The sequence below is a fragment of the Orbicella faveolata genome, unplaced genomic scaffold (genome assembly GCF_042242905.1).
Source record: "Orbicella faveolata isolate gen_17 unplaced genomic scaffold, um_ofav_v1 contig_26, whole genome shotgun sequence".
Classification (NCBI taxonomy): domain Eukaryota; kingdom Metazoa; phylum Cnidaria; class Anthozoa; order Scleractinia; family Merulinidae; genus Orbicella; species Orbicella faveolata.
In genome coordinates this window covers 15737915-15763437 of record NW_028301554.1, presented here as the reverse complement: position 1 = coordinate 15763437, position 25523 = coordinate 15737915, and the positions used below count along the sequence as shown (strand labels likewise).

The 25523-nt window shown below is 39.7% G+C and overlaps 2 protein-coding genes and 1 pseudogene across 2 annotated transcripts in view; 2 read left to right on the top strand and 1 right to left on the bottom strand.

Annotated features, from left to right (window-relative positions):
* Window positions 1-25523, top strand: part of LOC110044115 (uncharacterized) — a 169446-nt gene that overhangs the window by 17236 nt on the left and 126687 nt on the right. The window contains exon 4 of the mRNA XM_089296221.1: window positions 11213-11308. Within this exon, the coding sequence (XP_089152347.1) occupies window positions 11213-11308 (96 nt within the window). The remainder of the gene's footprint in view (window positions 1-11212; window positions 11309-25523) is intronic.
* LOC149108295 (uncharacterized) lies at window positions 486-8324 on the top strand (annotated as a pseudogene).
* Window positions 13685-23511, bottom strand: LOC149108294 (uncharacterized). The gene is made up of 3 exons (XM_089296100.1): window positions 22962-23511; window positions 22495-22886; window positions 13685-13828 (listed from the first exon to the last, which is right to left on the bottom strand). The coding sequence occupies exons 1-3, from the start codon at window positions 23509-23511 to the stop codon at window positions 13685-13687; spliced, it is 1086 nt and encodes a 361-aa protein (XP_089152226.1).

Genomic DNA, 25523 nt, shown 5'->3' with positions numbered 1-25523 from the left:
CAGTAGGTATGACTTTTTTGTTTATCAATTCAGACCGAATCGGTTAAATACACTAAACCCGGTAAACACGCCAAGAACAGAGAGAAATGTACCTACTGCACCCTAATAAGTTGCTGCAATAATTTCTCTCTTTTGTTTTAGCGGGTTTGAGTGGCCTTTTCTATCACCTCTAGCCATTTCCTTAGTTTATGGATACATTTGACACACTTTACCACTATTTTCGTTGTTGTTTCAGTAATATTAATGGTATTGTTCTTGAACATAACGCCTTTGTAATTCTTATGTCAAATCAAAAATGAAGAATTAATTTGCCGTTCTTTGTTTTTTAGTTCACTGAAAAAATTTCGGTAAATGAACATTGCAAAGCTATTGGTTTACATCTGACTGGTTTTAGAGTGGCCATTGGTAGTTTGCGCCCAAACATATTTATGGTTAGGCATAACTTCAAACCGCCAAGTTCATGATTTATCAGGCGTTGTGTCAAGATGAGCACACCTTGTTCTCAGTTAAATAGCAAGGTAATAAGAGACAAAGCAGAGTGCGTGCTAATTGCTAGGGCTGAAAAACTGTCTTCGATCATTGCTTTCAAGTGGGTTTGGCGGGTGAGTGACAGTGAAATAGCAAGGGCGTGGGAATGGATAGGTGAAAAACGGACGAATGCAATTTAACTTTGTCCAAGTTGAAGGAAGTTTGCTTTATTTTATCGGCGATGCGCACCTCAAAAATGGACAGTAAGAAGCGGAAAACGCCATAAAGATCGCAAGACACCAGGGAGAGTTACGAATCAACTGATGAATCGTCTGTCAATGCGTCCCAGCTTTCATAACCGGGAAAGCAAACCTTCCCAGCCATATCATACTGGGTGGCTTACCAAACAAACAACGGCTCGGCGATAAATTCTCTTAGACTCCAAAGAGCTGTCACAACGTGCGGTTTGGAGTATTACACATCAAGGCCGTCACGAAAAAGAAGCTGTCATGACCTGAATCAGCCGTGCCAAGAGTTAAAGAACCACAAAACACTCCTGCTTAATGCAACTGGTGGAACCATCTTACCAACATTGCCTAAGGTGAGTAGATAACTTTCACCTCTTTCCTGATAGATTTATTTCTGCTAAATAGTATAGGGCTGGACATAAATATATTAACAAATCAAAGGAGACCTATGGCCAAACTCGTGGATTAGGTAATCTAGAGATGAAACATATTGGTGAACTTGCAATTGCTGGTGTATTATTAAATGCTGTTAAAACAAGCCGGGTTTGTACCATGCAAGGTCGCACTTAACTCACAAAGTGTTGACTTTTTTTGCACACATATCACAAAGACATACGTCCAGAATAGCTAGGGTGGCAAAATTCCAGCAAAACATGGAGTGGTAAAGGCTAAGGGTTCTTGGGTCACAGAGGACACTCCTGCCCAACAAATCATAGAGTACTCTCCCCCCTCCGCCCCCCCCCCCCCCCACCCCCCTTCCCTCACAGCCAGATCTTGATGTTGATATGCCTGTTGGAAAAATTTGCATGTATTCAAGTCGTACGAGCTCACAAACGTTTTTCATTGCATTTCATTCAAGGTTATAGGTAAGGTTTCTTATGAGACAGCACTTCTTTTCCAATGTGGAACCACTTGTCTCTATATATATATTGCACATAAAATACATCAAAATAATTAGACTCTTTTCCAAGCATTTTCAGTGTTGATCCGACAAATCTGTCCGCCATAAATATGTGTTCCAACAATAATAATAACAGCTTTATTGAAGTGTCAATGTATTTAGTATTAACTAATAATTGGGGACAAGCTCACAGGGGATTTCTTTCCCTTTGTTATCTTTTCAATCAGGAAGCAAAAGTGTAAACAAAAGACAGGGTAGAAATCATTTCAGCTTATCAAAGTCAAGTATTTGGGAGTTTCTTTCCAAGTTTATGTGCATTTGACATCCCATTTAGAGTTCAGATCAATGTACTAAAATAAACAAGACAAGTATAGAGAACACAACTTTAATCTAAACTCAAATCGATGCCCTTTGAACATGGACAACTCAACATGAAAAACTTAAGTGTTTAAACTGGAAAGCGGTGAACGAAGGTCCTGCTTGATTGAACGTTGGATCTCACAGCAGATCTAATCAGCCAAACTTGAAAAGTAAAACGATAATACGTCACTACTGCAAGGTTGACACAACGTCGTTGAGTTAAAACAATATTTCGGCTGGCCTCAGGTTTAGATGTTACTAAATTATAAAAATGAAATTACAATATTATACAATGGTGCCGATGTTTGTCTTGTATTCAATAGCTGTTTCATTCATTAAAAGTTGTTCGTTTCGCTCATGTAAGCTCATTAAGGTCAAGGGATAAGACACATTCTCATCAAAGCTTATTGGGTGGGTGGGTGGGTGGGTGGGTGGGTGAGTGAGTGAGTGAGTGACACATTTGCATATCGGAGTCCCCGCAACAAACACGTTTCTACGCTTCGCGTATCCACGAGTTTAAGAGCAGCTTCGCCTAAATATCAACTAGACTTGGAAATAGCGAAAAAATCGAATTTCTTCAAACTCGCCCAGAATGAAGCCCTACGGGCACTAGTTACAAAAATATTGTTTTAAGCTCGATAAATCAAAAATTAGTTTTTCGTTTCGATGCCCCAAATCGGCCATAATCGATCGAAAATGAGCGGCATATTCAGAGGTTTGTAAGGGACCGTTCATTTTTTATAAGGTAGGGGGGGCTGGTGGGATTTGGGGGGGGGGGCCATGCGAAAAAAAATGGCTTCCGAGGGGGGGCCATCCCAAAAAAATAAGGGGAAAAAGGGGGGTCACGTGAAATATTTTAGTAGAACTTTAAAATGGCATAATGTTTGAATATCAAAAAAATTGCTATAGAATAAACATAGAAGGCAGGATACAAATTTATTACAAACTTTCCTTCTGCTTTAAAAAAACGTTTGGCGACAAAAAGCATTTGTAGCTACTGAAAAGAAGTATTTAACACTGTTATTTTCGAATGCAACTTTCACTGGCACTCATCTTCATCTCCGCTGTCGTCGAGTTCTTCGTCGCCGCTTGTGCTGCTATGGGAGTCTCTTTCACCAATGCTGCAAGAAGCAGCAATGCTTTCCGTCAGAGTGTACTCTTCAGGGTATATGAAGGTGTAAACATAATCTCTGACTTCCCGCTCAAGGTTGGTGGTGATTCTGCTTCTCGCAGCATTAGTGAGGTAATTCCCTTCCAAGAGCTGTCCGGGACGGCCGTTCTAGGAGGGTACACAAGAAGATCATTTCCTAGCGGGTTTCCAACACAGATTCCATAAACTCGTTGGACGTTGTTTTCAGTCCGCTTCCTCTTTTCTTCATTTGACTTTCTGCGGTTTTCTTTTTTCCTTCTCCTTTTGTTGATGTGCTGTTTGAGTATGCCCTTGAATATGCTGTTATAATTGCTCTTCTTATTTTCTAGTGCTTCAATGTCCTACGTGACCTTCCTCAACTTAGCTTCTGTACATTTGATCTGTTTTACATTAAAACTGCGGGCAAATTCTTCGCCCTGCTTTAAAGCAAGCCCATTGGACTGAAAGAGTGTGGAATCGTGTTCCTTTACATCTTTCAATATGACATTCAACTTTTCCACCATTGCTCTGTGCTCTTTGATGGAGCAGTTCAGTTTTCTTCCATCACTGGGCTTCAACTGGTACCCTTGCATGGAAAACTCACTCGCCCTTTCTGAACAGCCATCCGCACCTAGAAAAACTGCTTCTTTTGCTTGTAAGATGTCAAACTGCCTGGATCGTTCAGCTGTAAACCTTTTCTTACACGACTCGTCGCTTTCGCCATTATTGCGCATTTTGGAATGAGCCTCTTTCATGATGTTCATGTAGTAATGCGCTCTTTCCCCGATTGGATTAACAATATAAAGAAGAAAGAGCATGGAAGTGGCAGGCTGGTTTTATCTGATCCAGAGAGCGTTGCTCTATTTGCAGATAAGTTTATTGTCAAATCGAAGTTTGTGGTGGATTATCTTCAGCATCTTGAAGTGCTGGAATTTAAAAGGAAAAAGAGAGCAGAAGAAAAGGCAAAGTTAAGTAGGGAGGAGGATTATCCTTGGACTGAGTTGTGCGAAGATCTAACCAAGCTTAAAAAGCTACATGTTCCAGAAATAAACAAGTGCTCAAACCACCACGGGCTGAAGCAGCATTTGAAAAGCAGCAAGAGTGAGAAAGTAAAGGCAATTGTAAGACATTCATGCTTGCAGCAGAAGAGTCCTCTCAGAGCTGGCCAACCAACACTGAGAAATGCCAGGACATTGACACAAAATGACAACAGGGCAAGTGCTGACAGCAGTGAAACGGATGAAAGTGACAATGATGAGTATGACAGTGATGCCATTGACTCTGGGGGTGAAGATGACTCAAGTGACGTCATTCTTGCATTCATCAATTCAGATGAGGAAGATGTCAATGAGAAGCCAAATGCCACACGCTCAGGGCGAGCCATAACTAGGAGATCCGAAATTGACTTCTCTTTCTTTTGATTTGTTTTTTAAACAACAGCTCTCTTTCGTATAAGATTGTAAATATTGTCTTCATAGTGAGCACAATAACGTGAAGTAGGGGGATAATAGAGAAATATTAAAAAAGTTGAAATCTAAATATTGTTTGTTCAATTTTTTTTTTTTGGGGGGGGGTCATCCCAAAAAATGACCGCTATAAGGGGGGGCCATGTGAAAAAATTGGCAAGCTGAGGGGGGGTCATGCGATTTTTAAATGGTGCTTCCCAAATCCCACCAGCCCCCCCTCCCTCATAAAAAATGAACGGTCCCTAAACTCAAAAGTAAAAATCTGTTCATGAAGACAGCCAATTTCTCTTTACATTTTTGGGGATTGTTTATTTTGGGGTTGCCCGTGGAAACTGTCAGTGGAGGTCAGTTTTACGACAAACATGCGGTTGACATGCGCATGGAATTTACAGCAGCGGGCAGATCACGGAACATTAACCATTTCTTCTTTTAGAGGTTTCCAGATCTGGAACCAGCTTCTTTTGAAGGTTAATCCAAGAAGACGACTCTTCTATAAATATAAATATTCAGGTAAGTATCGGCTAACATCAAGTTCAGTTTGCAAATTTCACTGGAATTCCTTAATTCTCGGCAAACAAAAATATTGTGTCAAAATGCGCCCTTTAGCTCCTTCTTTGACCCTGTAAGGTTTCATATCTGGAAAGAGAATCTTGCAATCATGGCTTCGGAGAGATATCACTAGAAATTGTTTCAAAATAACGAAGCGTTTGCTTTTCTTCCGGGTTTTCTTGCAGTAATCGGTTTAGTAACGCTTGGGTCAAAAGTCACGTTTTCAGAAAGAAGTGCTGCATTCAGTTCGTTATCTCAGCGCTCACAATTTTATTTGCCCAAAAATTTTATTTCACTAATTTGAAGAAAAAACAATGTTCTTTCAGACCAAACTAGCCGTTTTGGGAAAAGCCGTGTACCAGAACGCCTTTTTAGCATTTGAAAATAGGCTAAATGTAGACCTCTTGTTAAGCTGTCTTAGGTCGTTAATTTAGAAAATTCATCAAATATTTTAGTTCTAATCAAATCGCGATCTATTTAGCTCTAAATAGACAAGAAAGAAGGTACAAATACGACGTGCAATCAGTTTGTAATGAAGATTTTTACGTTTGAGTTCACAAGCTCTGAATATGCCGCTCATTTTCGATCGATTATGGCCGATTTGGGACACAGTCGAAACGAAAAAATTGCGTAAAAAAATAATTTTTGATTTATTGAGCTTAAAACAATATTTTTGTAACTAGTGCCCGTAGGGCTTCATTCTGGGTGAGTTTGAAGAAATTCGATTTTTTCGCTATTTCCAAGTCTAGTTGATATTTAGGCGAAGCTGCTCTTAAAAAGACATAATTAGTCGATCAGGTAAAAACTGTTATCTGTAGTTTAAAAGTCAAGCCTGCGTGCTTCATTCCCGGTGATGAGAACGTACTATTTGGCTATGGATTACTGAGCAATCAGTTTTTAACTTCTCATTTTCAATAAAGCATCGCAAGTTTAATTTCAGAATTAAGTATACGTTGACCAAGTTATGACCGCGAGATATTGCGCTGCCTTACGTAAGCAAAACCATTTGTTTTGAATGGCAGGATTCTTCAAGAGGAGCTTGATGTCGACCTCTGTGAAAAATCCTAATAGTTGGCGCTGACGGAAAAGGTCGTTCGCTTTCGGGTTGTTCTTGAGAGTTTCCAAACGATGATGGCAGCATCTGTTTCCGAATTATGCCGAGCCGGTCTCATGTTAGACATATTTGGATTCGATAGCAAGCTGCAAAGTACATCGCAGACTGCACTGTCAGATCTGCTGCACAAACCACCTAATTTCCTGCCCAATAACAGTTCAACGCAACGATTATTTATTTATTTATTATTTATTTATTTATTTATTATTTATTTAACTTTATATATACACGGATAAAACATCAGGACTTAAGTAAAAAATAAAAATTGCATTAATTACACTGTTAAGATACTAATCTACTACTAATTAAATCTAATAACAACAAAAATGAAAACAATTACGAAGTGTCTTCATTCCATGAATGCCGTGTGATTAATCAACTTATCTATTATGAAAAAGGAAACCCTTGCAGCCGGATTTAAAACTAGCAAGAGTTTGTGCTTGCCGCAGATTGGTAGGTAAGCTGTTCCACAGCACCGCACCACTATAGCTCAAACTGTTTTTTAGAAAATTGGTGCGGAGGAGTGGAATAGCTAGTTTGCCGTCACAATTCCTAAGAGAATAGGTAGATATTGCACTCCGATCAGTAAACATTGATTTCAGATAATCAGGGGCGAGACCGTCAACAGATTTATAGACCACAGTGGCTGTCTTTAATTTCCGTTGAAGATTAAGTTTTTGCCAGCCAAGTCTAACTAAGAAATCATCCGCATTGACATCATATGAAGAAGAGGTCAAAATACGCGCAGCGCGATTCTGTAGTTTTTGTAGTTTAATGGAAAGAGATTGCAATTACCCCATAGGACGCTACAGTAATCGAAATGAGGTTGAACTAAAGCGTTATAGATGCATAGGAGCGTTTCAAAAGGAACAAAAGACCTGCTCCTCTTCAAGATGCCAATGCAGGAGGCAATGTTTTTGGAAATATGTTCGATATGTACGTTCCAAGTTAAGTTTACATCTATATATAATCCAAGAGACTTGCAGTATGCTGTTCATTGCAGTGAGGTGTACAAACTGGCCACCAAATCGCAGTTCACATTCCAGTATCTGTATACCATGAAAACGTATCTCCACAACCTGATGGGAAACGAAGCATTCAAAGATCGCCTTAGGCAGCATATTTAACGAGTTCTTCCCATACTAAGGTAGCCAGAAAGCTCTCGGATCAAATCTTTACGATCTTTAGCTTTCTTATGCGCTTTCATTTTCCCTCTTTTCTACAGAAAAGCCTCACAACTCCCCGCACATTTATGGATTACGACCAACTCAAGGACCCAGAGCTCAGATATTTTGAAGAAATCCTAAGAAACATCCTGATGGAAGATGAAATTCAGCAGTTCTGTGTAGATTTCCTGGCGTTGTCTCGTTCCAAAGGACCCAGGCAGCCTGTATCGTGTGCTGGTGATTGGCTCACCTGACAGCGGAAAGACCAGCCGCTTTGCACTGCAGATCGTTCCCCTAAGCCGAATTGCTCGCGTCACATAGCAAGTAGAATTTAAACAAGGCCACGATTTACAACTTGACAGAGATTACCTTCCTCGACGAGGCATATCCCGGTCTGCTCGACATAGATGACTGGAAAATCATGTGCCAAGGAAGCTTCATGTCACACGATGCGAAGTGGAAAAAAAGCGCAAAGGTTCCATTGCAGTGCGACTATGCAGATCACTTGCCAGATGGAGATGGATTCCTTTGTGACTCACAGTGAAGTAATGGATAAGCGCCTGCGCAAGTACCACTTCAAGAGCCTTCCTTGTATGAAACCAGAAGCAAACAAATTGCTAAGGAAACACGCTATATACTGCATTATGCGGGCGCACAATATTGTAGGCGACAGCCCAAGCAGTCAACCCACTACAATGTCCGCTATGCAAGAAAGCAGTATGCCGGAGGAAGAGTTGCATAACATTTTGAATGTTTATTTGATTGACGAAGAAGTCGACGAAAGTGCGCAAGCCGGGTGTAGTCGAGAAAAGAGTGGTCTCCACCTAACGCCATCTTCCTCGGAAAGTGACACAGACGCAGACTCCATAGAAGAAGATAATAATGACGGAGAGAATAAGCAGCAGTCAAAGACGAAAGTATGAGGCAACGGCCTGACCAAGTTGGAGTCTAACAAGAAAGTGCAGATGCGTTTCTACAGAACCATGCGAGATGATCGCCTGACCCACCACCGCTGAACGTTTGTAGAATAAAGCGTTGTCAAAAAATCAGAGGCTAATCAACTCATCGCAGATCGTGACAACTCACTTCCAACGGGCTTAGAAAGAAAAAGGAGAAGGCCTTTAAAGAAAGGCGAATACTCCATGTGGCACAGCTACAACATGAGAGTGAGAAGGTAAAGCAGTTGTACTCGCATCCCCGGCTTCTTGACGTGGAAAAAAAATGGCAGGGCACAGTAAGCGCGTGGAGCAGATGAAAGATGGTGAAGAGCAAGCGGTGTTGCGGATGAAATTTTACGACTTCCAACAACTCCTCCATTGTTACCCTGTAACCTCTTGCTTCTAGTGTCTTAATGTCGAAATCTTTTGTTCACTGCAATCTTATCATCTTTGAAAGTGTCTTTCGCGCTCTTTCCCGAAAGAACTTTTCTCTGATGCACCACGAAGTTTACTGAGGTCGATCATTTCAGAAATAGCATCTACGTAACCCAAACGCCCACCATGTCCAAGCTTGCATTCGTCTTGTAAGTAGTGGATAAACTTGAACAACAAATTTGGAGAACACGGACTTAAGTCCACCACGTCAAAAGCCAACTCTTCTTCGTCTTCAGAACAAAATCTAAGAAAGATAAAATATAATGTCACTATTTGTTGAGCTGCGCGATCTTTCTTGCATCTGCCTTCACTTCCAGTCAACTATTTCTAAACACTTCGCCGATGTCACACGATAATGAAAATGAGGGAAGTAACTTTACGGCATGCTTTGTGGTTTCACTTGTTTGATCTTGAAGTGTTTTCTCCACTGGAACATTTCTTACGACCCTTATCGAATATGTGATTTTTTTCAAATTGGACTTTTGGTCAAAGTAAAAGAACCAACTGTGGGTGGTATTAACATGTTTTCTGCACCCTCTTTGCCTTTGAAATCCATCATGGTCACACTCTGGTACTGGGCAGTGATGCAAACTGTCGGTTTCATCCTTTTCTTAGTGAAGCCGTTTTGGTTTGGGTGATGGTCCATCGATATTTCATTTTGCCTTTTCAAGACCATTTTGGCAACACAATCTCTGCTCTAGTTACTAACGTGCAAAACCCATGACAGTCAGATGCAACCAAACTTGCCCAAGCAGGTCTGTGCACGCCCTATTATTTGTCTTCATTCAAAAGACATCTCAATTTGGGAACAAAATAGGAGTGCAAAACAAACTGTTCCTAAATCTGTTGGGAACAATTTGTTCGATTCACAAAAGGATACTCGGAACAAAACGGTCCTGAATTATCAATTTGGGAAAGATGTGTTCCACAGAGAGTTGCAAACTCGGAAAAACAGTCCTAAATGACTAATTATGGAACAAACCGTTCCATTTACAGATATAGTCCTAAATTATCAAATTGAGAACAATATGTAACATTTACAGATGAAAATTCGCGACAAAACAGTCCGAAATTACCAATTATGGAACAAACTGGTACGAATGGTAAGCTCCTCAGCCGATTGGTATATCATTTTAAACTGCATTGAGAGCCACGCGGAAACGATTGGAAGTCAGCCGATCTATTTATTAACTGCAACAATGCATCCCCACACAGCTTAAAGCCATAAAGGTCTCATAATGAGATGCCTTTTACCAATGGAATACCAAAGAATTGAATGCCTTTCCGTTGGTAGCAATAGCACCATTGGTACCAATGGAGGAGTAGAATGCACCCCCACTCAGCCCGAAGCCATTGGAAATATTCTAAGTTTGTTTAATGAGATGCTTTTCACCAATGGAGTACCAATGTATTGAATGGCCTTCCATTGGCACCAATCGTACCATTGGTGCAAATGGACGAGTAGAATGCACCCTATGCATGAAACCATTGGAAAATATTCTATGAGAAGCATTTCGATGGAATACCAATGGTAGGGAGGCATTTCATTGGTACCAATGAACGACTTGAATCTCCCTTTGCCCAGACTATTGCAATCAGAAAATATTCTAAGCATCCTTAATGAGATACATTCGACCAATGGAATACCATTGGATGAGTGGCAATCCATTGGACTTTTTGTGTGTATTGGACAACCGTCATCTACAGATAGGAACTCGGAACAAAACTGTCCTCAATGATAAGGTTGGGAACAATGTGTTCCATGCATAGATAGGAATTCGGAACGAAACAGTCCTAATTTATCAATTTGGGAACAATGTGTTCCATGCGTGGATAGGAAATCGGAACAAAACAGTCCTAATTCATTAATTTGACAACATGTTTCATTTACAGTTAGGAACTCGGAACGAAATGTTCCTGTTTTACACTAGAGCAGCTGAGAGTGATTGTTTTGTTCCTGCGTTGTAATAAAACTGGTCCTCTTAAAGTCAATAGAAACACAAAACCGCGAAACAGTCGATACAAGAGGAACTTTCCTTATGAAATATCGGAACAGCCATCGAAACTTAAAATCAGGCTGAGTGAAAAAACGAGGCAAAGACTAAAAGAAAAATTCAAAACAGCGTAAGATTAGCGTTTTGGTTAAATGGAAGCAATCTTCAAAATCTGCTGAACTTTGTCTCTCTCAAAGGCAGCAAAACATGCCATGATAATAATTTAGGAAATGTATAGGAAGAAATTAAAGACAGCCAAATTCAAGCAAGTTAAACATCTTTCTTAAGTTTACAGTTTTCAGACAGGAATTTTCTACAGAGGGCCTGTAACACGGTTAGAAGCCCTCTACTTAAGGTATTTGGGCGTTTGCTGATTGATTGGGCTTTTTCCTATGTCTTATAAGCATTCTTGAAATGAAAATCTGTTTACTTATGTTTTAACAGCAATCTGCACGGATGGATGCAATAATGGTGGGACATGTGTATCTCCCGATACCTGCCGTTGTACCTCTGGATGGACTGGAGCCACTTGTAGCTCAGGTACATGTCTGTCAAAACCAAGCCATTTCTTTACCTATATGTGTCACGTTTACTCCATACTAACACAATTTACTTAAGAGTCATCTATATAGAGGTTTCAGAAAATTGAAAAGTTAGGGAAAACCTCCACGTTCCCACTGCTTCAAAACTAAAAATACCAGTGTGAATCGGAAAAGCGCTTTTCTTTAGAATGAAACCATTAGTATTTTTAAACAAGCTTCCTGGATCTTTACAAACCTGGTTTCACGTTTCTAAAGGGACAACGGAGCATCCTCGTAACCTTACAAATGTGCATCCTTTACCGTCAAGCCACTGTAAGACCCACGGATAAAAAAATAAATACCCGACAACCAGATGTTCATGGCAAGACCGATCTCGATCCTGTAACAAGGGGTTTGAAGAATGGACTCATTTGGTTAAAGCTGGTTTTCACTAGCAACGATGTCGTAGTCGGAATCATAAGAGCGCCTATAAGCTAGTGAAAATCGAAAATCAGAGTCGGAAACGGAGTAATAAACATGCCAGAATCGGAGTCCGAAGAATCAGAACGTTTCCATTTCTTCCGATTCCGTTTACGACTCCTTTGCTTATGATCCAATGAAAACTAGATTGTTGGAGTCGGAAGCAGAAGCGAAAGAACCAACCAATCACAAGATGTCATAAATAATGTCATTAACTTCGCCACATTACGTGCGACGTGTAATTTTGGTTCATCTGTAAGTATAGGTAATCATACGGTTTCGAGTTCAGTTTAGAATTAATTTGTACGAGTGAGCTTTTTGAAAAACCCACAAGTGCAAATTAATTCCAAATTGAACGAGAAAAACTGTATGATTACTTATTAATAATATAAACATGAAAAGTTCGCTTGGAAGAAGTGCCGGAAGATCTTTCTTGAAGCCATATTTTCTCATTCGAGAAAACTTTTTTCAAAGTTTCCGTACAAAATTTTCATTATTTTACGTCATATCATTGGCTTAAAAAATTTGCCATTGTCTTTCAGCCAATCATAATCCAGAATTACGATGTGTAACTTGCACTGGTGTAACACTTGAACTGCACTGTTCTCAGCCAATCACAATCGAGTAATTTTTTCATGTATATTATTATAAAGTGAATAAGATGTTATATCAAGTATTTACGTGGTTAAAATAGTTGGAACATTGGTGTCAAGATCAGGATCGGATAAAATGGCAGAAAATATTAACAAAGTGAAATCAATCTGAGCAGCCTACAAAGGACATTGTATGCAAGATCTTAAGAGCTTCTTCCTGAGAGACCGGGGCAGACTTGGAAATGAAGGTCGGCCGATTTCGCTTAAAATTGGTACACAAAGTCGTTATGTGGACTTATGTAATATGCCAAAGTTTCAGGTTCAACGACCTTCTTTTAGCCAAGTTCTGGATATCAGCCCCTCAGGGGTCCCCAGAGGCAGATTTTTAGTGTAATTTTGGCCACTTTTCAATCTCTCGTTTAGCAACGTACAATTAATTTCAGACAAAACCAAAACCCTAATTGTAATGCCCTATCCTTAGGCTTTGATGGGTAAAAGCATTAGCTCACGGTAATTTTTTTGTTAGCCTGTGGCTGTGATCACGACTTGGTCTTATTTGAAGCATATGGGAAGCAACCGGAAACGGCCTGTTTTTCAGACGGCATATTTTCCATGCCCATGTTTTATATCGTGAAGTCTTAGTATCCCTGCAAAGTTCAGCCTTTAGTTTAGCAACACCATGAAAAAAATACTGAGGTTGAGGCTTTTTTACTAAGAAAAACTTACGAGAAGATGACTAACCAGGCCACTTCCGGTTGAAGTTTCAACAAAGCGTGTCTGTAAAAATGAGCCATTTGATTTCGATTAATACCTTTCTTTTCTTCTAATTCGTGAATTAGAGACTCTGATCATGAAGTTAATTTTAACCGAAAAGACTTACCGTTAATCAGATATTTTCATGTGATTTTTTTTGGGGCCGATCAGATTTTGGTCTGGCAGCGGTTATAAATTTTGTGGAAGAAGTCTTGAAAATTACGGATAATGGAGTCGCTGGACTTCTTTTCTGAAGAAAAACAACTTATCAGTCATTCTAAATGCAATCACAACGTCTCTCATGACACTACTTGAAAATCGCTTTGAACCTTAAGGAAATTTCGAATATATTGAAAGCTGATTGTAAAATTAAATGCAGTCTCACTATTCCAGTCTATATGCAAGGTGTCTGGATAAATTCACGTACTATGAATGCTTCCCTGGCTACAGATTTAGAGACATGCCCCTTTCTTATAATCCCTTAAAAGTGAAACAACATTAAAAACCTTAGCCCCGGCGATAAATTGATCGTGAGTGCGTCGTTGCGAGTAATGAAAATTCAGGTTGATTCATACCGTAGGTGACGAATTCATGACACGCCAACTTATCTGAAGTTTGCTGGCTATGATTGTCGTGAAGTTCAGTTTTTTCTCGTCCAGATTTGTCTCCTTGATACTACAGAGAATGATTAAGTATAGAACCTGCATGAGAACCTGAAAAACGAATGGATATGTTACAGAATATTTATTCATACCCAGTCCCTTGGTGCAAACAGCCTAGGTATTATAAATTGAGGAAGTCCAAGATGGTCCGTTTTCCCCGCCAAGTCGCTGAATGTCTGACTAAATTACCAGAAAATTACTCATTGGCACACTTTCCCTTTCTCTATCGGGATTTTTGCTTTTGTTGCTTTCTCAGTGCGCACAGATCCAGACTAAGTCGGTGTACTGCATATATCCAAAGATAGGGCAGGGGAGAAGTGGATTTTCCCTCAAAGACTACTGCCTATGGCACCCTAGTTGTAGGATTGCTGGCCCTTAACTCCGATTTCCATAATAAGAAGCGATAATCCCAAGGACGACCAGTATGCTTGGTGTAGGTAGTATGGTAAGTCGTCACAAAGTCCAGTGCGTCATGCCTGCTGGAGCTTAAATTGGTTATTGCTCTTCTTCCCTGGACAGGATGATAATCACCGGCTTTCATTTATACATCTGGGTGGAGAGAGACACTGTGAAAGAAAATTGCCTTTTCCAAGACGACATGACAACGCGCTAGTAACCAGGAGCGCTCGATCCGGAGTCCAGCCCGCTAACCATTAGGCCGCTACCGTGCTATGTGCTAGGCAGTTGCCAGTTTTGTATAGAATCTGAACGCGTTACTACGTTACATGTTTACTTCAGTCTGTCGTAAATTGATAAAATGCAACCGTGAAATGAATATATGGCCAGCACGTGGACATCTTGCCGGCTGGATTGTCTATTTAAAAGGAAAGAAACTATCATTTGAGTGTGCTTGAAAGGCAGAGGAGCGAAAAAGTCTTGCTATTACAATTTAGCCTCCTGGAAAACTGAAAACATGATTATACAGTGTCCTGTTTGGAAAGAAGATGACATATGCGGGGCATGAGATAACAAGACATCAGAGCCTGCTTTGACTCTCCCATTAGCGACATTAGATGGAGATGTTACCCACCTGCTGGTCAAATTAAAGTGGGCACTGGTACTAATAAACTGGCCACGTCCTATAGAGTTGACAATTTCCCTGAATGGAAGTTAAATAAATAAATAAATATATATTTATATAGCGCCATTTTCCACTAATTGTCCATGGCGCTTTACAATACTTTAAAATTAAAATCCTAATTCTTTAAAAACCTAAAATCCTAAATCCTAAAAGTTAAAATCCTAAGAATTAAATACGCTATATAATACAATTAGGCTACAAATAAAAAGTAAAAACTACAAATCAAATGCACGCTTAAAAAGATAAGTCTTAAGATTAGCCTTAAAAACTGCCTCTGATGATGAAAGTCTGATCTGGAGGGGTAGTTTATTCCAGAGCCTTGGTGCCGCCACGGAAAAAGCCCTTTCACCATACGTTTTAAGATTTGCTCTAGGCTCATCAAGCAACCTGTTGTTTGAAGATCTTAGTGTCCGACCAGAAATGTTAAATCGCAGTAGGTCTCTAATGTAATCAGGGGCCAGTCCATTCAGAGCTTTGTAAGTTAACAACAATATTTTGAAAATAATGCTAAAATGAACTGGCAACCAATGTAAGCTCCTTAGTATTGGTGTGATGTGTTCCTGCCTTCTAGTCAAGGTAACAAGGCGAGCTGCTGAGTTCTGTACAAGCTGAAGTCTATTAATCAGATACTTTGGGAGACCGTACAGTAGGGCGTTACAATAGTCCAAACACGATGTTATGTAAGCGTGAACAATAGTCTCAGTAGTACTCTGGGATAGGTATCGCCTAAATTTTAGCTATACTACGAGTGCGGAAAAATGCGCTCTTGCAGGTTATTTTAACGTGTTCTTTGAAATCCAAACATTGATCGAATGCAACTCCTAAATTCCTGGCCTGTTTACTAGACTTGATTACTTCATCACCAACTCGTATATAGTCGAGGGGTGGTCGTGGACGATATTTAGAACTAATAACCAAAAGTTCAGTCTTATCCCGATTTAACTTAAGTTTGTTGCGCAGCATCCAGTCCCCAATGTCCTTAACACATAATTCTACTGCCATCTTTGAGCTTGATAGATGATTAGGACAGTTGGACGTAAACGACAAGTACAACTGTGTGTCATCTGCATAGAGATGAAACGGTATGCTATGCTTTCTGGCTATGTCACCCAGCGGACTTGTATAAAGGGAATACAACAAGGGTCCCAGTACAGAACCCTGTGGCACCCCGTAGGGTAAATTCTTCTTTGACGATTCAATTCCATTAACAGAAACAAACTGTTCGCGTGAGTGAAGGTACGAATGAAACCAATTAAGAGTAGTGTTCCTAAGACCAAAGCGATTCTGTAGTCTAGATAACAAAATCGAATGATCGACAGTATCAAACGCAGCCGATAAATCGGGCAATAGTAATATAACCGATCTGTTATTGTCAATAGCCTTCAAAAAGTGTGAATTAAAGAAGATTGCCCACGTCACCGCCGAAAATTCACCCGTTTGAGTGACCAAAGTGTCAGCACCCTTTCCATCAAGGAGAATAAAGAAATTGAAGAAATCAAAGAAGGTTACTGCTGACGTTTCAGATAGCATATTTCAGGCGCTCGGCATTGTAATACCTATTGCATCCATAAGTATCCAAGGGTAGAGTGACTGCATGCATGTTCATTAGACATAAATTTATTTTGCAAGTTCAAAGATTTTTTTACACGCTTTAATGTCTTTAATTCGTTCCATTGGTTCAAGGATCGTTGTTCCATCATCATCTGCATACACATTTGAACAAAATATCTCTAACTTAAATTGTCTACCCACCCACAAATCAATTTCTAACATTTTCGACGCCATATTGGATGTTGTTTCACTTGAAAAGTCGAAAGGGCTTGGAGATGAATTAAGTAGTTTCACATGCCCAATATTAAATCACAGCGGAGACGCTTCGTGTATCGTGCTCAAACAATGTAATCTCCTGGCAAAAATAGGAAGTAATTTGGTCCTCTATTGTATCACGAGGCTTACTTACTTTCAATCTCTATCGTAACGCTGGTATTGTTATTTAGAATCGATACCAAAGAGGAGCTAGGACGGAAGCTTGAAGGAAAGCATCTCTGGGTGCGTCACAATTAAGTCGGAAATTTGGGTACCACTAGTCACACAGGGTATTTGTGATCTTCTGGCAGGGGAAAGGAGAAAAAAACTCACGGCTTAAAATTCTAACCATGGTGAATAGTCAGCTATGAGGGCACGTGACGTTAGAATGTCATAAATTTCAAAACATCCGTAATATTGAATCCACCGGTCTGGATTTCATGACTATTCCATGAAATCAAAATATCGTTTTTGCCAGGTATAACAAAATTAAAAGAGAAGAGAAAGGGCACTAAAAGAATTAAAAGGTACAAAAAAACTATGTTTTTCCCAAGAAACCTTGAAAACGTCAATAAAAAACAGAGAATTAGATGAGAAAAGTCAAACTTAGGGTAATTAAGCCTGACAAGGCAAGGTTGCCATGGAAACAAGGCAGAGACCCATCAATAAGGCTTTTTTTCTGAGCTTTTGCCACATAACTTATACACTCAGTAAACAACTTGTTTCATTGTATTTTGATTACTTTTCTTGTTATCAACGTATAAAGATTCCCCTCACCTTCCAGTCCCCTAGGTACAGGGTACAAATGGTACATAAAATTTAGTTTCAAATCCGTCAGTAGGAAAATTAATTTCTAGTTTATGGTTTGAAAATATACATTTCCTTTAAATAATTTACTTTGGGATCATTGATTGTTTGTTAATTGTGCAGCTTGTGTCTAAAAATCTCTCCTAAAAAGTAATTAAGAGTTTGACAGGAGGTGCGTAGTAGGTAATTTCTTTAAAAGTGTCTCGTAGTAAAAAAGCCTCAACCTTAGTATTTTTTTCTTGGTATTACTAAACTAAGGGCTGAACTTTGCAGGGATACTAAGACTTCACGATATAAAACATGGGCATGGAAAATATGCCGTCTGAAAAACAGGCCGTTTCCGGTTGCTTCCCATATGCTTCAAATAGGACCAAGTCGTGATCACAGCCACAGGCTAACAAAAAATTCCCTTGAGCGAATATTTTTACCCATAGAAGCCTAAGGATAGGGCATTACAATTATGGTTTTGGTTTTGTCTGAAATTAATTGTACGTTGCTAAAAGAGAGATTGAAAAGTGGCCAAAATTACACTAAAAATCTGCCTTTGGGGACCCCTGAGGGGCTGATATCCAGAACTTGGCTAAAAGAAGGTCGTTGAACCTGAAACTTTGGCATATTGCATAAGTCCACATAACGACTTTGTGTACCAATTTTAAGCGAAATCGGCCGACCCTCATTTCCAAGTCTGCCCCGGTCTCTCAGGCAGAAGCTCTTAAAAGAGCAGAAAAGCTCCTAATTTAGGTAAATCCAGATAAAACAGAATTGGAGGCGTCAGTGGACAGACTCGCAGGAAGAGCTGAAGAAATAGCATGCATGGATGCCAAGACTGTGAAAATATATCATACTGGCAATTCAAAACCGCACGATTCCTGAAGAGTAAACAGGGCACTCTGGTGAGCCAATTCCATGGCAATTTAAGACAAGTGCCAACTCCACGAATGCACATCAATTTATTAATCCCCATACTGTTAAAGAAATTACCCGAGGAAATACGCTACTCAATATTTAGAACAGACCCTTCAGCAGACAGTTCATTGGATAGATCGAAAGTTGCCATATGGCAAGAAATCGAAACTTGAGAAAAGAGCCACATGTTCCCCCCAGCAAATTCAAAATTAACCACAGAAGAAGATCTAGGAGTACTGGCTCAGACTGACGGCCGGCGCTTTAACAACCAGCTCACATCAAAGACAAAGAACGTACAGCACCAAAACAAGATTACCGAGACCTTGCACATGCTGCGCGGCAACACATCGCCTAGGTGAGCGCAGCTAAATTAAAACAGTGGTCAATTACCTAAAAAATACCACAGAGAAAAACTAACCACGTGGGAACGACAAAGGTCTTCATCCTAGAGCTCTTATTCTGATACAATCTGCCATCACGAAAATAAGTGGGAACAATAAACAATACTGTCAGGCTGGTATCCTATTCCATACAGGATCACAAAGGACCTTTATCACTCAAGACCTAAAACAAAAACTTCAAGTCAAGACAATAGCAAATGAACTACTAGATGTTCCCACATTCAGCACATTTCAAAGCGCTCACGCCTTTAACAGAAGAAGAAAATATCAAAATAACAGTTCTTGTCGCTCCAGTCATTTGTCCACCACTATAGCTATCAACTATAATGAAGAACTTAAGGACGTTCCCGCAAAAATTTTCCAACACTGTTTTTTTCTGAGACTTTTACACTGTAAGATGATGAGTTACTTATGTCAGAAATGTAAAAAAAAAAAAAAAAATGGGGGATCACCAGCTTCGTTTTGGAGAGAACATGTCCGGAAGAACACCCTAAATCTGAAAAAATTGGGCTTCGTTAGCGAATAAGGCCACAGTGTCTGTAAGCCCCAAAACATTGCAATTAGATCTTTGAGTGAAATTTTCCCTGCCAAATATTGTTTAAGTGGACCTATTAAGTGAATTTAGTCAACTGGGGAGGTTCCTTAAAGAACAAATTTGCATTTAGCGACCATAGTTTCATGCGCCTTGCAGCCGCAAGATGGAAGGATTCGATGTCCCCTGGATAGAAATCTTGAAATTCCCACATTTATTTTTTGTTCATTTTTGGACAAGGTGGAGACAATTGTAAATAAAATCTGTTTCTGGAAAGAAAGTGCGGGTCACCAAACGTCCAAGATCGTTAAATCCAGGCAAAGCTATAGCAATGGCCATCTGCCCTATCATTGTTCATTTTATTGCTTAGCGCGCGCTCTCATGCAGTCCCCTTCTGAAATTCCCGTTTAAGTGTTTGGGTTTGTATTGTAAAAAAGAGTGTTTAATCCTCCAAGGTCACCTCGTCCCTAATTGCGGCCCACACATAGCTACCGATCGGGTATTTAAATGCGTGTGCATTTAATTTGACAGTCGAGTATTGGCACCTTTAGTAGCAGAAGCAGATGTAGAAGTTAGACTGAAAATAAAAGTCCGTGCATTAAGGACGGTGCCTACTAAATACGAGGGTTTTTGTGCCAGGGTAGGACCACGCGGAAAAAGCAGATCTTTACCAGGGCTATTGGAATCCACAAAGAAAAATTGGGGTAGCCACGCATTTTTTCAAGATAATTAGCCTTTAATTTCAACAAAAAATATTAATGCTGACATCAGCATTTTCCGGAAAAAAGAAGGAAAGGATATTTCTTCACAGATTTTCTTAGAATCCGCCTTTTCATACAGAAAAGCAGCACATTTATAAAGATTTTAAACTACATGGTAGTAGTAAATGGTAACATAAAAACCATTTTTGGTTCATGTTTAATAACAAAATCGTTGCAACAGCGCTTTTTGCAACTGTGACAGCCTTCTCTGGTTCAATTAAAATACAGTCTAAATACCTTTTGCTCAAAACGAAAACTAATCGCGTGTTGAATAGGCTTGCCATTTCCACTTTATAACATAAAATGTAGGGGAAACCACGCATCTTTTAAAGTTATTGATCTTTTTTGAAAACTTTTACGGTGCCCGTTACATTTTTTCCTGTCACCTCCCCAGTAAGTGAAACATTTGCCTACCTCGCACTTGCTTTGCGTGCACACAACGCCATCTGCAGGCACATGTTTACCATTGGATTTCAGTTCAATGTTCGACAGTTTTTCAGCTGGAAGACTTTAACAGTTAGTGGTTAACGATATGCTGCTATTCTGGTGTTCTGGTTTAAGTACAGGTTCATTAACCTTGATTTGGTCACAGTAGAAAAGTTTTGCTTTCATTTTAGTTGTGTACGTGGTGACGTAGTTGATTGCTTCAATGTCAACCCCAGCGCGTGCGTGCCACTTAAACCATGCCTTGCGTGATGCGCAGAACGTGTGCGCACTAACAAAAGTGGGCACCGTCCTTAAAAACCCCAGAGACTAGAGTCTCGGTACCTCTTCGCTTGGACGACTGAGAGATATCCAATAGTTATGCGAACGAGTCAAATCATGCCAGTGGAAGAGGCAAAGCTGGACGATCTATTAAACAAATCTAGAAAATCAGCAAAACGCCTGAAGAGAAACGAAAAAGATGACGCAATAACCATGAACCTTCAGGAAACCGTGAGGTTTAACGAAGCAACTGGTAGATACAACGTAAAAATGCCATGGAAATTAAACAAAAACGATCTACGAACAAACTTTATTTCAGCAAGAAACGATTAAACAGTCTAGAAAACAGTCTAAAATCATCCCGAAGAAATTTTGCACTACGTGCCCCACCTGTTTTCAAATCAAACAGCACTACATTAAGATGGGAATAGTCTATGACGCATCTGCCAGAATGTCATCGAAAGCAGTAAGCCTCAACGATTGTCTACTCACACGTCCAAATCTGATGCAACATCCAGCAGGCATCCTTTTAAAATTCAGAATCTACGTAGTAGCCTTTACAGCAGATATAGAAAAGCCTGCTAACAGATCCAACTTAATTACCAAGACAGGGGCGCCACAAGATTCTTGTGGCTTAAGGACAAACAAATCACACTGGACGAAAAAACGGATTTACTCATGTTTGCGAGTTGAGTGAATGTGTGGTAAATTTGGGGCTCTAAATTTGGACTTTATTTGCACTGGGGGGTAAAGCGTGGTAAAACTTGTATATTTGTTTCATAGGAATTTATGTGCAAATGTGGAGTAAATGAAAAGGCTTGATTCAAATTTTCAATAAATTTGCTGCGTGTGCAAACCATCAACATTTCTAAAAATTTGCTCAAATTTACCCTCTTTGCAAAGATGGCAGTTTGACCGTATCTGCAAATGTAGGCCAAAAATGTTGCAAAAACAATGATTTGCAGTAATGTTTGCTTTTGTTTTCCCAGGATACAAAAAAGTACATTCGCATGTGGTTTACTTGCATTTGCCGTAAGAGCAAAAATTATAAATTGCTATAAACTTAACTGTATACTAAATTTGCACATTTGCAATATATTTATTCATATTTACCATGGGGCAAATATGGTGACTTACATAACGTTTGGTTTACGGACAAAACTGTTGTGCATGATGACATTTGCTAGACATTTGACTGGTGTAGCTTGTGGTAAATTTACAATCCCAACTGTTACATTACAATTTCTCAGGAGCAGGGTTTTCTCTTGACACTGGAGGAGGCCAGAGGCCATTCCATGTGCGGTACTTTAATGCCAATATTCGAGTGTTTTATTATTATTATTATTATTATTATTATTATTATTATTAAAGATTCGCACAGCTATTGATGATATTGAAGCTGGTTTCGTCATTGGCTCCGGGCAACAACAAGTTGCCTAGGGAAGCCAAGAAACACCCCTTGTTTGCTTTTTCTCTTCTTTCTACATCTCCAGCACCTTTCTAAGAATCCTTGCCGACCCCAACAATGCACATCTCTGGATCAGTCCCACAGGAATGCCCACCTCAATGGCTCTCAGATTGTCCTTCAATCTCAGTGGTATTGATCCCAATGCTCCCACGACCACTGGAATAACCTTTGTCCTCACACCCCACATTTTTCGAACCTCTCTTGCTAGATCTTGATACTTTTCAACTTTTTCATCTTCCTTCTCTCTCACCCCATTATCCTCTGGAATTGCCACGTCTATAATCTGACAGCTCTTGTCTCTCTTGTCAATGATCACCAAATCCGGTCTCCTAGCCCCTATTTCATGGTCTGTTCGCACACCGAAGTCCCATAGAAGTTTGTAATCCTCATTTTCAAGCACACTGTCTGGAACATGGTCATACCATCTCTCCTTTCGTTTAAACCCACATTTTCCTGACAGGTCCCAATGGATTGCTCTAGCCACGTTATCATGCCTCCTTTTGTATTCTTTTTGTGCCAGTTTCGAGCACGAACTTACAATATGGCTAATGGTCTCGTTACTCTGCTTACAGATTCTACATTTCGGGTCATTTTGTGACTTGTCAACCATCGTTTTAATATAGTTTGTTCGTATTGCTTGATCTTGTGCAGCAATGATAAGAGCTTCTGTTTCTCTCTTGAGCTTTCCTTCTTTTAACTAGGTCCATGTTTCCTCACTTCTTTGTTCTTCACCCTGTCTTGCAAACTGTCCATATAACGGCTTTTCTTTCCAGTCTTGAATATTTTCAGTTCTTCTCCTCGCTTTAAAGTTGGCAGCTGTTTGTCTATCCACATCCCCATCCCTCCTGACGGCTTTTAACAGTTCGTCCTCGCTTGTTTGGACATAACATTCTAGCGATATCTTTGCTTGATTGACACAATCCTCTACGGATATCAAACCTCTCCCTCCGTCCTTCCTTGGCACATAAAGTCGTGCCACGCAGTCCCGTGGATGGAACCCTCCATTCATGGTTAGCAATTTTCTTGTTCTGCGATCTAGGTCCCGAAGTTCTTGTTTCCTCCATTGAAGTATTCCTCCTGCATATCTAACGAGTGACACTGCCCCGGTGTTTATGGCTTGTATCAAGTTTCCACCGTTCAACTTCGAGCGGGCAACTTTTTCAACGCGTCGTAAGTATTCTGTCCTGATTTTGTCCTTCATTTGGTCATGAAGCATGTCGCTGGCCTCAAGCACTCCTAGATACTTGTACCCTTCGCTTTCTTCCATTGCTCTTATTGTAGTGTCATCTGGTAGTGTTATGCCTTCTGTCTGTGCCAGTTTATTATTATTATTATTATTATTATTATTATTAATTTTTTTAAGCATCTTATGAACTTACTGACCTATCAGGCGCAATATTTTATTGTTATCCCTAATTTAATTGAAGTGATTATTTCGTTATCATTCCTGCTCGGCCAAGTCTAAAGGAAAACACACTAAACATGCTGGTCGATCATTGTTCGTCTTTTGGAGGAATGAAGAGAATAAAAGATTTTTTCCCCCTAAGGTTAAGAGAAAACAATGCAAGATTAAGTTTAAGGTGAGTGTTTTATTGTATTGACGGTGAGTAGTAGAAAGGGTAATTTGCTCTTGACCGAAAAAAAGCCAAAACAATGTCTCGTGGCGACCCTTTTTGAGGTCACTATTTACAAGGTTAAGCTTATATTTCCCTTGTCCAACGATCAAAATACTTCTTTCAACCCTTTTGGAGTTTAAAATAGAAAGAAATGGCAAATAGTGTTCCAATACAAAAAAAAAAAAAAAATACCACAGGCGATCCCAAAAGCGATCATGCAATTTTGGAGTCCTTCAATGCTCAATGCCCTTACAGAATCACTAATTTTCTTAAGTCTAAGAAAAATGCTGCGGTACGAACAATGTTAAATTTAAACGCTAATTTGACTTATAATTGTTTAACCCATTGTCTTGTCCCAATTGAAATTACATTTGCAGTTCGGCATGCGCTTTCTCTTTCGCTGCAGATCAATTTTACATTGTGAGATATTCCCTTTGAAACAGAAAGCTCTCGCCGCAATCGCCAGTACTTATAGCACAATGAAATTAGGAGACGTTCACAATTGCAAGGAAAACCAAGTGAAGTCCAATTTCTATTACTTCAACGAGGAAAGGTCCATAAGCATAAGTAGAAATTCGTTTTGAAGGAAATTTGGCAGAACAGTAGTTTATTCGGGGGTTGGGGGGGAGGGGTACTTTGCCTTCCCCATCCCAAAAATGGCTACAAAGGAGCCTACTCCTTGAGTCCGCCTCTCTTTAATTTAGCTCACTTTTTTCGTGCCGCTGTACTTTCGCACCTTTTTATTATTTGAACGCCTGGAATATGCCTCTCTTGTTGTTGCATATGACCTCTGCTGGAATGCTTCATCATCATAATCAACATTATTTTTTTAATGAAGCCTGATGTTTGTAACCGTGAATAAATGACGATGATACATTTTCATTAATTGAATATTATTATATAAAGACCAGTGAAATACCAGCTGAGCTTTTGCTCGTAATCATGATATCGTCACAAGTGAAAATAACATGTTGTTTTCGCAAGTCTTAAGATTGCCATTGCTATAGCTACGTAATCTCTTAAAAAGTACCCAGATGTGTTGCTTATTGATGTGTTATGATCGAAACATCATCGGTCCCTCCTCGGAAATCTTCGGTTATCTTCGGCAATCTTCGGAAAATGTTCGGAAACGTTCGTTTAGACTTCGGGGCAATTTTTGAAAATCTTCGGAAATCTTCGGAAAATGGTCATAAACGTCGTTATTAGTATGTTTATATAATAAACAGAATATTACATGCAAGCTTGTGGATATGAATTTTATCTTCTCGTGTTCAACTCGATATCTCACAAGTGAGCTGCACTCACTTGTGAGATATCGAGTTGAACACGAGAAGGTAAAATTCATATCCACAAGCAGGCATGTAATATCCTCTATAACTTTTTAAAGAGAATTGAGTTAACTCCGGCCTTAGCTTAAATGAACTCATCAAAGAGAGATCTGTTAGGTTACTGTTAGGTTATGCCATTTTGGAAATTTTACTGTTGATTACAGCTTAACCGAACAGCTTTATTAAAAACTGAAAATCAGATCACTGAATGTTGACAAGAGGAAACAGGACACCCCACCTCAGTCTTCTGCCATGATGATGAGGGCAAGCAAATTAATTACTTGGAAATTCCCAAAATCAGGGTTGTGATATTTTGTATGAATTCTTGATGATTA

What these genes read in the sequence shown, in the direction of transcription:
- LOC149108294 (XM_089296100.1), bottom strand. Translation starts at nt 23,511, where the DNA reads ATGGAAGAAAGCGAAGGGTACAAGTATCTAGGAGTGCTTGAGGCCAGC. An exon ending in ACAGGGTGAAGAACAAAGAA is followed by an intron (nt 22,887 to 22,961) that starts GTGAGGAAACAT and finishes TTGCTGCACAAG; the next exon opens with ATCAAGCAATACGAACAAAC. An exon ending in CAATTCCAGAGGATAATGGG is followed by an intron (nt 13,829 to 22,494) that starts GTGAGAGAGAAG and finishes TTCGTTTTTCAG; the next exon opens with GTTCTCATGCAGGTTCTATA.